Genomic DNA, 16,725 nt, shown 5'->3' with positions numbered 1-16,725 from the left:
TTGGCTTCTGCGATTTGACCTCCACTCTAGTGAAGATCTACCCATCCTACAGCAAATCCCTACATATAGATATGCATGTGTTTGCATTTGTGCATGTGTGTGTGTGCATGCATACTAACCCGGAGCATGTGTAGGTGTGTGTTTTGCTGTATGCGGGCTCTTTGTATTTCTTCACTGGATCAAAAGTGCAAGACTCAGACCTGATCTCAGTGTGTCCCAAATGATTCCTTTGACTGATGTACAAATCACTTCTTTACATTCTCGTACAAGTCTTTACAAGTCTATTTAATCTTTCTCTAGTTTTCTCTCTTGTTTTCTGCTCTGAGAAATATTATTAAGATCTTCGTTTCTCTTGAACCACACTGCAAAAAAAAAAAAAAAATTCTTAATCAGTATTCTGATTATTTTTAATCAGTATTTTTTTTTGATCAATTCTTTTCCATTACAAAATATAATTAAAAAAGGTAAACATGAACATCTTTTCAAAAATGTACATTTACTTGATAAAGTATTTTGCGTATATGTTAGATTCACTTTGCCAGTGGGGGATTAATTATAATAATGAATAATAATTTTGTACGTCATCCTGTTTTGATGTAGATTGGTTGGTTCTTTTACGTTTGTAATGCAATTTAATAATAATAATAGTGCATTTGCATTATAGCATTTCTGTATTATTAATTTAGCAGATTCTATTGTTCACAAAGGAGGAAAATAATTTAGGAAAAAATATAAACACAAACAATTAATCACAAGAAGCCAACAATTTCAGCAATGCCACAATACAAAAATTTGATTAAATGTCAATTTACAATCATCACAATTATTATTTATATGGAAGGAATGATGTGAATAGAGTGCTGGGAAAAATAAAGAAACAAAAGATTGATTGATGGACAGATAGAAGCTCACAGATGGTCAAACAGACATACAGAGCGGATAGATAGATAGACAGACAGACAGACAGACAGACAGACAGATAGATAGATAGATAGATAGATAGAGAGATAGAGAGATAGATAGATAGATATTTCATATTTCAGTAAACAGATATTTCATATTTCAGCTGCTATTTGCCATTTTCATCCTTTTCTCATTATTAGGTTCTCTAAAAAGGACTATGATTCTGACTGAACCACAGTGTCAGAATGAGACGGAGACAGCATGAAATGTGGACAAAAACACAATTTAACACGTAATATCTCATTAATGAGCGGTATTAGTATTTCGTGAATTTCCAAAGGTCATGTCTATTCAATTCAGTCAATTAAATATTGATACCCATTACTTTTCAGCTCCGCAAACACACGCACAAACAAGGGAAGCAGCTTGGACAGAGAGGCGTTATAGTTTAGCCACTAATCGCTGTGTCATATAGTGAGGGAGACATCATTAAAAGGTCGTTGTGACCGTTTAGCCGTCCCGATTACCTGTTGGTCTGTTTTTCGCACGCGTTCATTCCAGTGCATTCAGCAGCGAGTGCCCGTCGTTTGTCTCGCTGCGTGTCTTATTGGAGCTCACCGCGCGGTGGCACCGTGCGTCAGCCCCCTCCGCGCGCACCTCTCTCTCCGATCCGCTGCTCATGATGCTGGAGATCTTCAGCGCAACGGGCCGGTTCCTGGGCGGCATTCAGCGATGACAGTTTGATCTCTCACGAATACTGTTTCGCATCCTCGTACACAGCGGAGCTTTACGCAGAGCATGGTTCGATTGGACCAAACGGCACCGTGTCGCACTAAAACGGAACTTGGAAAGTTACTTTAACCGAATGAAGCTTATTCTGCATCTGGGCGGACTCAGTGAACGGGAGGTTCTTCACTGCAATAGCAACGCGCCAGGAACAGAGCTAACTTTTGTTTTTCTGAAATGAGAATAACACAGCGACATTGATCATGAGCGAATTATCACCCGTCTAATCATATCCTGGGGACCGTTATCAACAGTTCGCGAAGTAGAGGCATTTGCGGTCTGCATTTGGGAATATACTTATTGATCAAACATTTGTTAAGTGAATGCATGAGAGTAGAGACAGTGGATGAAAGAATAAAAGTCTCAGACTTCTGTGCATTGGAGTCGTAGACTGTTAAGAACTGAAGTTTTAACATACTGTTCACAAACTCACACCTACAACGGAGTTGAACAATATTCAAGTTTGAGATATAAATGTAAAGGATTAGTCTTTGGAGTCGCACAAGTCCTCGCACGACACGCGCCACAGACACTCCAGAAAATTACGCGCACAACTGTGGCTGGACTGTGGAAGAGCAACATGTACCCGGCGTGCCGGACAAACGCGTTCAGTGTCTCACCATCTGCCTCTCTGGCAATGTTTGGGAATTCGGGTGAAGCGAGAAAGAGACCCTGTTGGATTGTAATATTGCTGTCGGTGCTCCTACATCTGGCGTCAGCACAAGGTAAAGAGCGCTTCTTTAAGTTGCTGTGTAAAGGCTGGAAATAAACTGTCTCCAAAGACCCTTAAAAACGCAGAGTGAGCCTGAGGGACTGTAACATTTAACCTTGAGTTCTGTAGTCATTTAATTTGGCTTAATTACTGTTTAAAATGAACATAGAGCAAGAACAGCATGAGTTTAATGATACATCATAATACATACAGATGAATCAAGCATGTACAGCATCACTTAACAGTAAAATAAAATGCCTATTTAGTTCTTAATTCACAAAATACGTGCATCTTGCTACATCTTCCCCTATATGTGCGATATGTGCCAGCCAGCTCTGTGCTCGCTCTCTTTCTCTTCTCTTTTATCTCTTTCTCATGGAGACACTGTACAGCAGTGTTTGTCAATCCTGGAGTACCTACCCTAGGCTAGAACTGCACATTTTGGTGTCTCCCTTATCTGACACACCCATTTCAGGTCTTTGGAGCCTTTAGTAATGAGCTTACGATATAAATCAGGAAGACCTCCAAAATGTGCAGTACTGGAGTCATCCAGGACCAGAACACACTCCTGTACATCCCTTTGCAGTCACTAATCAATAATAACCTACATTTAGAAGTGTATTGAATTCCATACCACACGTGCCACGGTGCGTACCACAGGTAATTATACAGGACATGGCTGCGAAATTAACTGAAGTCAATTAATGAGACTGTAGATTGACCATCAGAATTAATGAACTCCTTGCCTGTTTTATGACTGCACATAATGAGAGAGCTCCGTTAAAATTAGTTCACTGGTGGAATCTTGGAAAAGTGTTTTTATAAGGTGTTCATCAGATGTGTATTATCAGTGCTGACAGACTCTAAATGTGAGCTTTTATGATGGGATGATTCATTATTTTTAATGAGGACTTGAAAAAAAGTGCATTTAGGCATGCAACTAAACTTTTGATATACATCTAGACACAAGATACACTATGTGAGTGAATGAGGAGCATAGAGTCTATATTAACAAAAAACAGGACAATTTTGTTCACTACATTTAATGGCAATATTGACAGTTTGATTTTTCCTAATTTTGAAGGCACATGCCCCCCGTCTGGCGTGGATTTGTGCCACTGAAAAGACAGAAAGTAGTCCATTGAGTTTCTCTGCATGCAGAGTGCAAGGTGATTTAACTGGCCACTTGTAGTAATTTGCCTCTCTTCTCAGCTGATGGCCTCAAGCGGGGAAAATTGTTTTCGTCGAAATTTTGCAGACAGCAGGCGAGCAGCAGAAGCTCGAGCAGTTGCTTCCGTTCATTCCGCCTGGAAAAGGATAGATCCAATATACTTGAATCTCGTGCATGGGGAAAAAAAATACATTTGCTGGGTGGGCGATGCTGACTCAAATGAAAATATCTACACAGGTGCATAAAAAAAAAAGTAATATTTTCTAATATTTTCTTCAAGATATTGTCCCCGCTGTAAGGCGGTGCTGCTGAAATGTATTACTGAAACTTTGTCTCCAGTTGCTGGTTTTCTCCAAGCGTAGCTGCATGGGCTGCTTAGGTAGTTATTATGCAAGCACAGGTGGGAGTTTTGGGAATGCGTGAAAGCTGCAAACGCTAAACCCTGGATCGGGAAATAGGCTGTTCTGTAATGCTGCCTAGGGAGGAAACCGTGGCAAACTAGGACATGCCATATATCCATCATTCATGAGTGTATGCTGTCTAACCTGACATTTACAGTAGAGTGATAACTTACACATTGGGAGGATTAGGCTACCAGTTTGTGTATGTGTGTGTGCGTGTGTGTGTGGAAGAAAAACGGAGTGAGAGGAGCAGAGAGAGTGAACGTGTGTGTTATACTAAACTTCTTCACATCGTCTAATGCTCATGTTTTATAATGGTCTGTGGCATCGGTTGATACAAGTTAATTGTCTCCATCATAACAGGTTTTCCAGGAACGTTCCTGGGGTCTGGGACTCTCACCTAAACATCATTAGAACAGATTCCCACCATAGCACTCATGAAGCTCTTCGAATCTTGCTCATGTTTTAATGAAAAATCCATTGAGAAACTCCCATCTGACGGAGTGCAAAAGCCCCCCATCTGAGATAAAGTGGGAATATACTACCTAAGCAGAACTTTGAGGGCTTTATTTGACTCTCATTTTAGAGACGGCATAAATAAGTGTTTAACAGCCTTAGGGAGGTAGAATTTTCCCATAAACTTTTTGCAATTCAGAAACAGTTCATAGCGATTATAGGCTATAATGCTCCAAAAAGCACTATAATTAACGCAATTCATGCAACTCATGCGCTATATTCCAAACTTGTATCCGAATTTGCATGCTGTCTGAGTAGGTATACTACATTTGTTGAGGAACAAACTTTGCAATGTTAAAAAGTGTGTTCTATGTTGTATGAATGTGTGTAGCATGAATGGAATCTGTACATACAACGTTCGTCATGTTCCCATTGTACGGCATCAGTTGCGTCATTCACTGGTATTCACAATATATTTCCCATGACCTCATGTGATAGTAAAGTGTCCATTGGATGTGCACTTGCTGTAAATAATAGGTACTTTTTGTCTACAGTTTAATTAATGCTACAAATTCGAACATACTGCTCATTTCACATACTGTTTACGGACACAGAGACACTGCTAGTAACAGAAAAGGTTGGTTTCCCAAAGAACCTTTCTGCAAAGTTTCATGTGAAGTAGCCTATATTTTAATAATCTTAAGAACCCTTTTCCACTGTTAAGAACCTTTTGGCAACAGGAAGGTTTCAAGGATGTTAAAGGTTCTTTATTGAACCATCAATGTCAATAAATAACCTTTTTTTTTAAAGTGTATGATACTAGATCTTTCATTCAGTTAACAAACAAGGAGCCATAGATCTGCAGAGCCTTGCCGAGAATATGACTATGTGTTTGCAATTCAAGAAAATGAGACCATTTTATAATACACCCAATAGGGGAGTGAAGCGATTACCGTAGATCATTGGACTTCACTAGATTAGCTTCATTAACATGCTGTTAAATGACGTATTTCACACTTGAGGTTTCAAAAGGAAGACTGTTTGGTGAGTGAGTATGGCAGAGTTGAGACGGTAACTCACCTGGACTCTATGCACGGCGCCGGCACAACAGCGAACTAAAAAACCTCACCTCTGAATGCCATTCAGAGTTTGAAGTGAAAGTAATGACACATTGATTAGAGGTGGATGTGATTTGATGATGCTCTTCAACCGAAGGCCTCGTTGTTGATGCACTGTCGGTTTCACAGAGCGCTCCAACACCCAGAACGGCGGATTCTGTCAGTTATACTGCTTATATATCTAAACCATAGTTGGCTTCTCCTTCCGTGACCTTTTCCCAACATTGTCAAAGATAGACAAAGAACAGAAGTTCAGCTTAGGGTATTTCAAGTTTGGATGTACATTACAGTTTTTTTGTAAATCCAGACTGACAGACTTATTCATAGGGTCTGACCTTGGCAACTCCCTGAGATTTCAATGATGACCTGTTAAGTTGCTTATTCTCGGCACTTAGGAAACCCGTTCGCATGAACAGATATATTGAGCCCTTGTTGCTTTTTCATAAATACGAATCACCCAAAAACTAGGAGACAGAGGGTAGGAACTATTGATTAAGTGTCTTTTTCTTTACTCATTCTTCTTGAATCCTCTCCGCCATGTTAAACAGGGCAGGTGTGAAACTCACTCCTCTTGCTCCCTGCTGGGTCAGCGTGGGTCTGGATGGGGGCCGCTGTCTTCTTCGGACATACTGTTGCCTTGGGCAATGCCTTGGGCCGTTTCAATGCCTGAATACCAATTGCTCATAGGGGCTTGATGTTACCCCCTGAGGACAGCTCTAGTGGTCCACATGAGTGGCTCAACTTCAAATCAAAAGTGAGCTTATCACTCAGCCCATGACTAAACATATTCCAGATACCTGGAAATATTTTCTTATAATACGGACACCGCAGTGATAAGTGATAAGTCTAGTGCGAGTACAGCATGGATGGAAGTGGAATTTACTGAATTACATTTCAGGGAAATTCAACCGGTTATGGCATCCCGAGAAACGTATTTTAATTAGTTAAATAAAAATAAGTATTTTTGTGTACATTCATTCTTCTTCCTCTTCTTCTTCTTCTTTTTCTAAAGTAATAAATATTTTTATTTAGCAAGAATATTTTTTATTATAATTTGAGCAAAAAAATGACAGTAAAAGAGTAAAGACATTTAGAATGTCTTTATATTTATAACTTTACATTCATCAAATAATGGTTTCCACAAAAACACTGATAATTATGAGAAATATTATTATTAATTCATTTTAATAAAGTAACAAGTAAGGTAATTTTCATTTTAAATGCTGCTATATTTAATTCAGCATGTTATCGTTTGCTTCCCTTGAAATTTTAATTAGTAATTAAGTGGATTTAATTGATACGTCACATCAATCAGAAAGGTTTTGCTTTGCATGAATGTGTCATGTTTTAAGAGTGACAGTAAATTACCTTGTAAAATATGCATAACCATTGCCAAAATGATTAAGGTATGATAAAGCCTGATTTATGTATGGCATAACTTTCATCTGACATCTAGATCCAAAAAGGTCCAGTGTGACTGGTTGGTCGAGTGGGAATGTTTTTGTTGCTTTGAATATGATGGGTTTCGGGTTGCATTCCAGGCTATTATAACTTTTTTATTTTAATAAACCCACATTGTTTTGTATGTGAGTGTATATATATATATATATATATATATATATGGAATTTTCTTTGATATTTAAAACTTCTTGTTACATCAATATATATAGATATATAATTTAGTAACTGGAAATAATTGTATTTCTCTTGAAATATGGTATACTAATTATTTCATTTTATAACTGTATATTAAATATATAAATAATATTAAGGAACTGCATGCAAATTTGTATAAATATATTTATTTAGAATACATCTATATTTTAAACTTATAGATTATTAAAATTAATCTATTATTATGTTTCTATTGAAATGCAATGTACAGTTATGAAATAAAATAATTAGTATATTTAAATATGCAAAAAATAAGGAACTGTATGTAAAAAAAAAACAACAAAAAAAAAACATTGATTGATTGATTGATTGATTGATTGATTGAAACCTGATATGCATAAGCAGATCAATCCACTCCAATCAGTCTGATTTTATTCCTTCTTTAAATATTTTGTTTATCTATTGGGTTAAATTTCAAGTTTTTAGGAGCAACTCCTAGATATTTTCTAGTGCATAAATTGTATCTTTGTGCCTATTTATGCCATAACTATGCAAATGTTTAAAGGGGTCATAGGATGCTACATGCACTTTTACAAGTTGTTTGAACTGAAATGTGTGTTGGCAGTGTGTGTACACAACCACACTATAATGATAAAACTCCACCCAGTGTTTATTTTTTTAACTTGAAATTTTAATTAGTAATTAAGTGGATTTAATTGATACGTCACATCAATCAGAAAGGTTTTGCTTTGCATGAATGTGTCATGTTTTAAGAGTGACAGTAAATTACCTTGTAAAATATGCATAACCATTGCCAAAATGATTAAGGTATGATAAAGCCTGATTTATGTATGGCATAACTTTCATCTGACATCTAGATCCACTTTCTGTTTATTTGTTGGCATCATTGGATAAAATATTATGAAAACAATATTATATTTGACTGGTGACCTCTTATGATAAATCACAATGCCAGTTTCTGTGAAAGGTTATCGTATTAGATGCAAAACACAGCAATGTTCTGTGAAGTAATTTTTTTAATAATTATGTCCTAAAACCCGATCATAAAAGCAAAAAGAGCTGTTAAGGTTCACACACAATGTGTGAGGAGCATATTTTCCATTGGAAATGTCAAAATATCTTCAGTACAATTCATATATTTTACCTGATCTGTGCATTTATAAGAATGCAGAAACAAAACCAAGTCTGTTCTTAATTGTACCTCAGCGACAACATCTGGAAAAGAATATGGAGTCACAAAGGAAATGGCTTGTTCTGTCAGACAGGTACCTTGTAGTTTCCCGTAGAGCCTAATGACTCGCTGTGTCTCAGCTCACCTGGGGAAGTGTAATGGAATCCGCAGAGAAGAGGTGGATATACATAGCACTAGGTAAAATATTACATCCATTTTGGAGTGCTAGCACAGAAGTCAGCAGATATTAAATATTTGAAAAGAAAAATACATTCGGGAGAAAATGGAAGTGAGAAATAAAGAGCGAGACTGAGTGAGAAAATGCATGTGATCACAGTTTTCATTCTTGCTAATCAGATAATAATAAACTGTGTTTGCTAAATCAAGCATGGTGTAATTTCTCTACCTACATTCATTATTCCACTGTGTTCTGCTCTTTTCAACCAATCTGTTCGTTTCATGATTAGACACGCTAATCCTTCAATCGCAACGTAAAAAGAAGCCGCGTTTAAAACGCTCGGACAAATCCATTTGTGATTAGAGCTCCTCGGGCTCGAGCGTGGCCAACGAATGCAGACAAATGCGCTCACACACACCGACGCACACCCGAATACTAAGTTCAAGGACTGTGCCAGCGAGGCATTTTTAAAGGAAAATGCTACAAAAATGGCTTGATCTGAAAAGAGCTGTTTTTGACAGGGTAAAAAATTTGTTTTTTACACTACCATTGAGAAATTTTAACCAAACTATGTTACAGACTTTTCATTAAGACCCTAAAGAATCATATCAACTTGTGGAAAATGGGCATCCTTTGACCCCTTTAATGTTCACAGCTGGTGTAACCGGCCCCTGTTCTACAACATTTCTTCTGTGGAAATTCAGTCCACAAGCTGAGACAGATGGTTCATGGCTGAGCCTCTATGGGGGCATCTGCATAGTGACCATTCTAGAGCCTCAGCTGTTCTCAGGTTGTGTAAACTGGCCCCCAGCTGACCTGGTTTATGGTTCAATCTTTCCAACCGCTCTTTGATAAAGTTCTGTTTGTTTCTGAAATCGTCCCTAATGAGAAGCGTTTTGTGATCTCCTGTGTGTAGGAATATTAGTGGGCGCACATTAACCGACTCTGTTGTGGGAGCGTTAAGCTTTGAAATGTTTCAACGCTGGGCTCTTTTCCATACAGTGTGTTTGTGTCCGCAGTGGGTTCTTTGAAGTTACAGGTTTCTTCCTCTCACTGATGTTGGGCCTAGCCTGAATCAAGGCAGAAGTGGATGAGAGAGAGGAAGGGGCTTTATAGGGAACAGCATTTTAGGATGTGTGATAGTCAATGACACGCACAGTCTGTGTGTATCTGATGCTATCGCCACATCCAACCGTTTCAGCATGGGAAGCCTTCCCCCCCCCTCATTCTTCCCACATGGCTCGGCTCCCGCAGTTGGATCTTCAGGAATCACTTTAGCAGAACCAAACCTGGATATTGTAGCATTTATTACAATACTTCCCTTGCCCAACACTGAAAATACAGCAAATACAGATTCCAGTTAGTTTACAGCACGATGCAATAGAAAAACTTTTTTTTTTCAATTGCACTAGTTCTTTAGAAAACCATCTGTGTACTGGTTATTTAAAGTACCCAGAAACAAAAAGGGTTACACTTTATTTCGATAGTCCACTTTAGACATTCTACTAACTATAAGTAACTTTGTAACTACATGTCAACTAATTCTCATTAATTTGCAACTACATGTCTACTAACTCTCAGAGTAGACTGTTAGGGTAGGTTTAGGGTTAGAAGAATGTTGACAAAGAAAGTGTTAGAAGATATTAAGCAGACAGTCTACTAATACTCTACTAACTGCTAGTTGACATGTAGTTGCAAAGTTACTTACTGTTAATAGAATGTCTAAAGTGAACTATCGAAATAAAGTGTTACCACAAAAAGATTGTTCCCTATCAAAAGCTACTCTCGATGCTGCATTCAATAACGTGTTTTAAATGGTCTCTCTGAGCCCACTGAAGCAGGCATTATGCTACTAGTCAGTTGAGTCATGGCCTCTGACGCTGTGACTGCACTAGGATATGGCTTCAATGCCAGACTTATGGGTGTTGCGCAGTAGGGATGCACTTTGGTGCCATGGTTCCATCTAAAACAACTTGAAAGAAAGTGTCTGGTTGCTTGGCAGCTGTCATCTGATTTCGCCGGGTTCCAAAGGCTATTTGGCTATGTCAGATTTGTTTAGGGAAACTTCTGGATTCGGATTTTTAAGTGTGGTGAAATAAACAGAAAAAGATGTGCATAAGAAATAAAAGAAAAAAACGCTAATGATGCAGATAAGATCTTACTCTTGAGAAAGTTTGAGGAAGATGAAAAGAGCCGAGGAGGGGGGCACGCAGGGGTGCCGATGAAGGGGTGTAATTGATGCAATGGCGCTATTCTCTGTCGTTGCTCACGTTTCATCTGAAATGTGCTTATTGTCACTCCAGGGGCACTTGGGTTTTTTGCTCCATGTATTCCAACCTTTTTAATCTGCACTTTTGCTGCAGTTTCTCTTTGAAGTCGCATTACATAAGGGGACTGCTTGAGGTCAAGGACCGTATTGTGTGTGTGTGTGTTTGTGAGAAACAAGTGTTTCTCCGTGCTGCATTGCAGTTTAAAAAGAAAAGAAAAGAAAGAGAAAGGGAAAGAGAAAGAAAGCATTACTCACTCATTTTGTCGGAGTCTGAGAAGAGGTGCGTGCCTCTTTTGTTTGTTTTTTTTTTGCTTCGAGTGTTTGGGGGATGAGCACGCTGCCCTCGGGCTTGAGGGAGAATGCGAGCACTGCGATCTTTTGCCAATCAAAGTGCTTCGCGCGCGGCTTGCTTTCTTTAGAGACGAGCGAGCCACCGCTCCCTCCTTAAGATCCTGGAGGTCGCGTGTCGATCTGGCTGAGGCACGTGGGACGGGTCCGCCCCTTTCTCTCGTGCTCTCGCCGGATCGCGAGGTCCTCGCGCCTGCCTCTGAAGCGCGCCCCGGCACTTCTTCAGAACGGGCGGAGGATACTTCATCTCTTGCTTCTGCGGAGATCGAGAGCGCCACCTCAGAGCGTATGAGGTCCAGCCAATTACAATTCGACTGCTCGAGTTACCACCTCGAGTAACTCATCCGGTCGAGAAAGTTTGAGGAAGATGAAAAGAGCCGAGGAGGGGGGCACGCAGGGGTGCCGATGAAGGGGTGTAATTGATGCAATGGCGCTATTCTCTGTCGTTGCTCACGTTTCATCTGAAATGTGCTTATTGTCACTCCAGACTTACTTGGGTTTTTTGCTCCATGTATTCCAACCTTTTTAATCTGCACTTTTGCTGCAGTTTCTCTTTGAAGTCGCATTACATAAGGGGACTGCTTGAGGTTGCTTACAAGAATGAAATAAAAGATTCTGCGCAGTTTCTTTCTTGCCGTACCTCCTGCTTAGCTCCGATTGCATGACTTGGATGTGTCTTGATTCTGTGTAACTGTGTGTGACTTATTGGAAAATACACGAGAGTACGGTAGCACCAGCATTCATAAGGCCTTTCTGAGACTGGGATGTAACATTCACACTAAGGTCATGGTTGTATTATATATTTATGTAATTATAAATCAGTAAATAATTATAGATTATTTCACCGGTCAGCTGTCAATGTAAATAACTTGTTTCTATTAAGATACAATGTATAGTTATGAAATAAAATAATTAGTATATTTAATATGTAAATAATATTAAGGAATCATATGTGTGTGTGTTTGTGAGAAACAAGTGTTTCTCCGTGCTGCATTGCAGTTTAAAAAGAAAAGAAAAGAAAGAGAAAGGGAAAGAGAAAGAAAGCATTACTCACTCATTTTGTCGGAGTCTGAGAAGAGGTGCGTGCCTCTTTTGTTTGTTTTTTTTTTGCTTCGAGTGTTTGGGGGATGAGCACGCTGCCCTCGGGCTTGAGGGAGAATGCGAGCACTGCGATCTTTTGCCAATCAAAGTGCTTCGCGCGCGGCTTGCTTTCTTTAGAGACGAGCGAGCCACCGCTCCCTCCTTAAGATCCTGGAGGTCGCGTGTCGATCTGGCTGAGGCACGTGGGACGGGTCCGCCCCTTTCTCTCGTGCTCTCGCCGGATCGCGAGGTCCTCGCGCCTGCCTCTGAAGCGCGCCCCGGCACTTCTTCAGAACGGGCGGAGGATACTTCATCTCTTGCTTCTGCGGAGATCGAGAGCGCCACCTCAGAGCGTATGAGGTCCAGCCAATTACAATTCGACTGCTCGAGTTACCACCTCGAGTAACTCATCCGGTCGTTCTTGAAGCCTTCTGCCCTCTGCCGTTCACGACACCGGAGCAGGAAAGACTTCACTTACTGTGTCCAGTACGTGCTCTTCAGATTTACGTCCACCGCACCAGCCAGTGGCGTAAGTCGAAACAGCTTTTCATATGCTATGGGGGCCGCAACCGGGGGGCGGCTGCCACTAAGCAAACTATGTCACATTGGGTGAGGGATGCTATTGCCCTAGCCTACGAGGTGCGTGGTCAAGCTTCGCCTCTAGGAGTTAGGGCCCATTCAACCAGGGGGGTTGCATCTTCTACGGCTTTAGCAAGAGGTGTTCCCTTGCAGCAAGTGTGTGATGCGGCAGGCTGGTCCTCTCCGCACACATTTGTCAGATTCTATAGTTTGGATGTCCGTGCTACTCCGGGCTCACGGGTCCTTGAGTCAGCATCCCAGAGTCATGTCTGAGACCTCTTCAATGCCTCTTGGGGGTCCAGACACTTCCAGTACGGTGGCGTTGGTATTCTCGTTCCCATAAGCGTTATTGAACGCAGCATCGAGAGTAGCTTTTGATAGGGAATGTCTCGGGTTACTTGACTGTAACCCTGTTCCCTGAAAAACGTCACCTACTGAGGTTATTTAAGCCAATTCTTGGCGTGTTTGACACACATTCTTCACAACCGGTCGAACAAAGAATGTTCTCATAAGCGTTATTGAACGCAGCATCTCGTTCCCGCTTTTTCAGGGAACAGGGTTACATTCAAGTAACCCGAGACGATCTGAAGAATGTTTAATTTATGCTTTTAATCTTATGAGAACAAAAAAGCAGTGTTGTACACCATTGAGAACTGAATTTTAGTTTGAAAATTGAATTTAAGGAATGAATTTTACATTTCAATTATACATTTTCAATATAATGATTCAATTACAGATTAAATGAAAATAAATTTTTATCTAGAAAAGCAAAATTCATCAAGACAAACTTTTTTGAAGGTTTAATGAATGGATGGATTGATGGAATCAAGAACAACTAGGTTCTGAATAAAAAGGTTGATCGAAATAAATTCGATATAAATAAAAAATAGCCATCTCACCATTCAGATTTGAATGAATGTGGATGAATTTGAATTTAAAATATGAATTTGTATGTAAAGAAATAGACTTAATATGAAAGTGAATTCAAAGGAATTCATTTAACTAGTCTTTATATAGAAAAGCAAACAATGAATATTGACTTAACTTGAATGTTTATAATACCTGATAGATAGATAGATAGATAGATAGATAGATAGATAGATAGACAGACAGATAGATAGAAAAAATCTAATTGAATCAAGAACGGTTCTAAACAAAAGGTTGAAAGGTTGATAAAAAAGGTTTTTAATATAGCTAATTTTTATCTAGCAAATCTTGTCAAAAGTTTGAACATTAAGTTGTTTTAAAAGTTTACAAAACCCTTTTAAGTCAAAAATATTATAATTCCTTTCATTATGTAAAACTGACAAAACTGACATTATAGCCTAAATTGAAATACATTTATAATTTAATGGCATCAAGAAATCTGTATCAATACCCAGCCTTATGGGGACCATCCATGCTGGTCTTTTCAGAGTATAGTGAAAAATTGTTCTTAATAAGACAGCAAGTTCAGCAAAGAAGAACTTTTATTTGTACAGCTCTGCTCTTTGACCTGCATCCGAGAGAAATTGCACCCAATGGAATTGCCATCCTTACGCTTCCACTTGTATTTGAACTCATTCAGACACCTCTCCTCGTATGATCCCCGCCACGTACCAGCCTCTGCGGGAATGTTGCCCGTTTCCCCCGACTCAGCGGAGCCCATAACTCTTTTAAAGCCTTTAATGCAGAAAATCAGACAAACGTACCTCCACGCTCGCTCACAGAACGCTGCACTCAAGTACTCGTTCAGTGTGTAATAGTCAGCTGAATCCCAGGCCTTTTAAAGCACAATTATGCAAAGCATGGAGACTGTGCAAGACGCTTTTGGGGTTGTTTACCAAAGTCAGACAGAGCGCATGGCAGTATGGTAATGAGCATGGACTGCCGTGTGACACGTCGTTCACGAGGCCTTTAAGTCTCACACTCTTAAGCAGCGAACCATGCACTTGGAATGGAATTGCAATCAGATTGGCCTGTAAGATGCCACCTCTGAACCCTGTAATTGCTGCTCTCTCAGGGTGTTTGTGTGTGTGTTTGTGTGCATATGTGTTTATGAGCTAAAAAAGGCTAGTAATCTCAAAATTCTTGTGAATAATTGGACCTGTAGCTGGCGTCATGGTATGATGGCACATACTGTATTCCCTCAAGCGTTAATGATCTCAATGCAAGACATGCGCCACACGGCTCTAACGCGGAGGGGGTGCAAAGCATCTTCCACAGCATGGTCTCATCCAAACTGCAAAATGTGATGAGCTGTTAGAAGTGTGTTTGTGTATATCAGTGCACCAGCGACCAATTTGTTCAATTTTTGTCCTTTTTAGATGTTATTTCTGCCATTTTGTTAATAGAGCTGAATCCCAGGCCTTTTAAAGCACAATTATGCAAAGCATGGAGACTGTGCAAGACGCTTTTGGGGTTGTTTACCAAAGTCAGACAGAGCGCATGGCAGTATGGTAATGAGCATGGACTGCCGTGTGACACGTCGTTCACGAGGCCTTTAAGTCTCACACTCTTAAGCAGCGAACCATGCACTTGGAATGGAATTGCAATCAGATTGGCCTGTAAGATGCCACCTCTGAACCCTGTAATTGCTGCTCTCTCAGGGTGTTTGTGTGTGTGTTTGTGTGCATATGTGTTTATGAGCTAAAAAAGGCTAGTAATCTCAAAATTCTTGTGAATAATTGGACCTGTAGCTGGCGTCATGGTATGATGGCACATACTGTATTCCCTCAAGCGTTAATGATCTCAATACAAGACATGCGCCACACGGCTCTAACGCGGAGGGGGTGCAAAGCATCTTCCACAGCACGGTCTCATCCAAACTGCAAAATGTGATGAGCTGTTAGAAGTGTGTTTGTGTATATCAGTGCACCAGCGACCAATTTGTTCCATTTTTGTCCTTTTTAGATGTTATTTCTGCCATTTTGTTAATAGATACACTGGGAGGGAAGACAGGAAACAATAGAGAGAATAGAAGACGAAGGGGATCGGAAAACTGGAAAGTTTAAAAACTATTTGAAATAGTCAAATAAAATGATCATACTGACTAAAATAAATTATATTTTGTTTAAATTGTAAGAAAATAATAAATCAATTATTCATATTTTGTAATGTATGCTATAATTTTCTAGCAAAATATCGGTGTATATTTTTATGTATTTTATATATAATGTTTATAAACATTGAATATTTATATTTTATTAAATGTATATGTGTGAAAATATTTTAGAATACATCATACAAATTTGAAAATAATTTTGAAAATAATTAGTAATAAATGTAAACATTGTAGATGTAAATTTATGAAGTTAAATTCTTAACTAAAACCATAACCATAAGAACTTCTGTTACTTGAAATAAAATAAACTTTAACTGAAATAAAATAAAATACATTTAATTTGCCATGGCAACATTTCTCATTTTCATTTAGTTGAACTTGATGTACTAAAATAAATAAAACTGAAATAATAAGAATACAAAACTAATAGAAATGACAAAACACAAAACTTTAGCAAAAATGAAAATGAAATCAGAAAATATCAAAATAAAAAATAAAAATTCAAATATTAATGGAACCTATTATTTACAGTATTTATTTATGGGGCGGGGATATTTAATATTGACTTGACTTAGAAGTTTACAAAACCTACAGACAGACAGACAAATAGATCAAAACCAAATTCAAAATATTAATGCAACCTATAATGTGAAAATAGGGCAAATAAAAATCTGAGTTACCTAACCAGGACAACGGAAATGTCTTTGGAGGGTTAGCATTTGTAAGTTAGCGAAATGGCTAAAATCGCTTATGTTGTTTATAGCTTAAGAAAATAAATAAATCTAGTCTGTTATTTCACTGCTACTTTGTCACACTTACATCTCTGCATTAATGCATATCATTCTAGGCAAGGCAGGTTTTGTAACTTTGTTTTA

The 16,725-nt window shown here is 38.9% G+C and overlaps 1 protein-coding gene across 1 annotated transcript in view; it reads left to right on the top strand.

Annotated features, from left to right (window-relative positions):
* The first annotated feature begins 1,841 nt into the window (after positions 1-1,841).
* The window catches only part of LOC107753272 (protein sidekick-2-like), a 314,203-nt gene continuing 299,319 nt past the window's right edge, over positions 1,842-16,725 (top strand). Inside the window, exon 1 of the mRNA XM_016569403.1 lies at positions 1,842-2,414. Within this exon, the coding sequence (XP_016424889.1) occupies positions 2,270-2,414 (145 nt within the window). The 5' untranslated portion in view covers positions 1,842-2,269. The remainder of the gene's footprint in view (positions 2,415-16,725) is intronic.

Source organism: Sinocyclocheilus rhinocerous, unplaced genomic scaffold (genome assembly GCF_001515625.1).
Source record: "Sinocyclocheilus rhinocerous isolate Xijiao unplaced genomic scaffold, SAMN03320098_v1.1 scaffold411, whole genome shotgun sequence".
Lineage (NCBI taxonomy): Eukaryota > Metazoa > Chordata > Actinopteri > Cypriniformes > Cyprinidae > Sinocyclocheilus > Sinocyclocheilus rhinocerous.
Note: the sequence above shows the minus strand (reverse complement) of the source record. Positions and strands in the feature narration are given on the sequence as shown.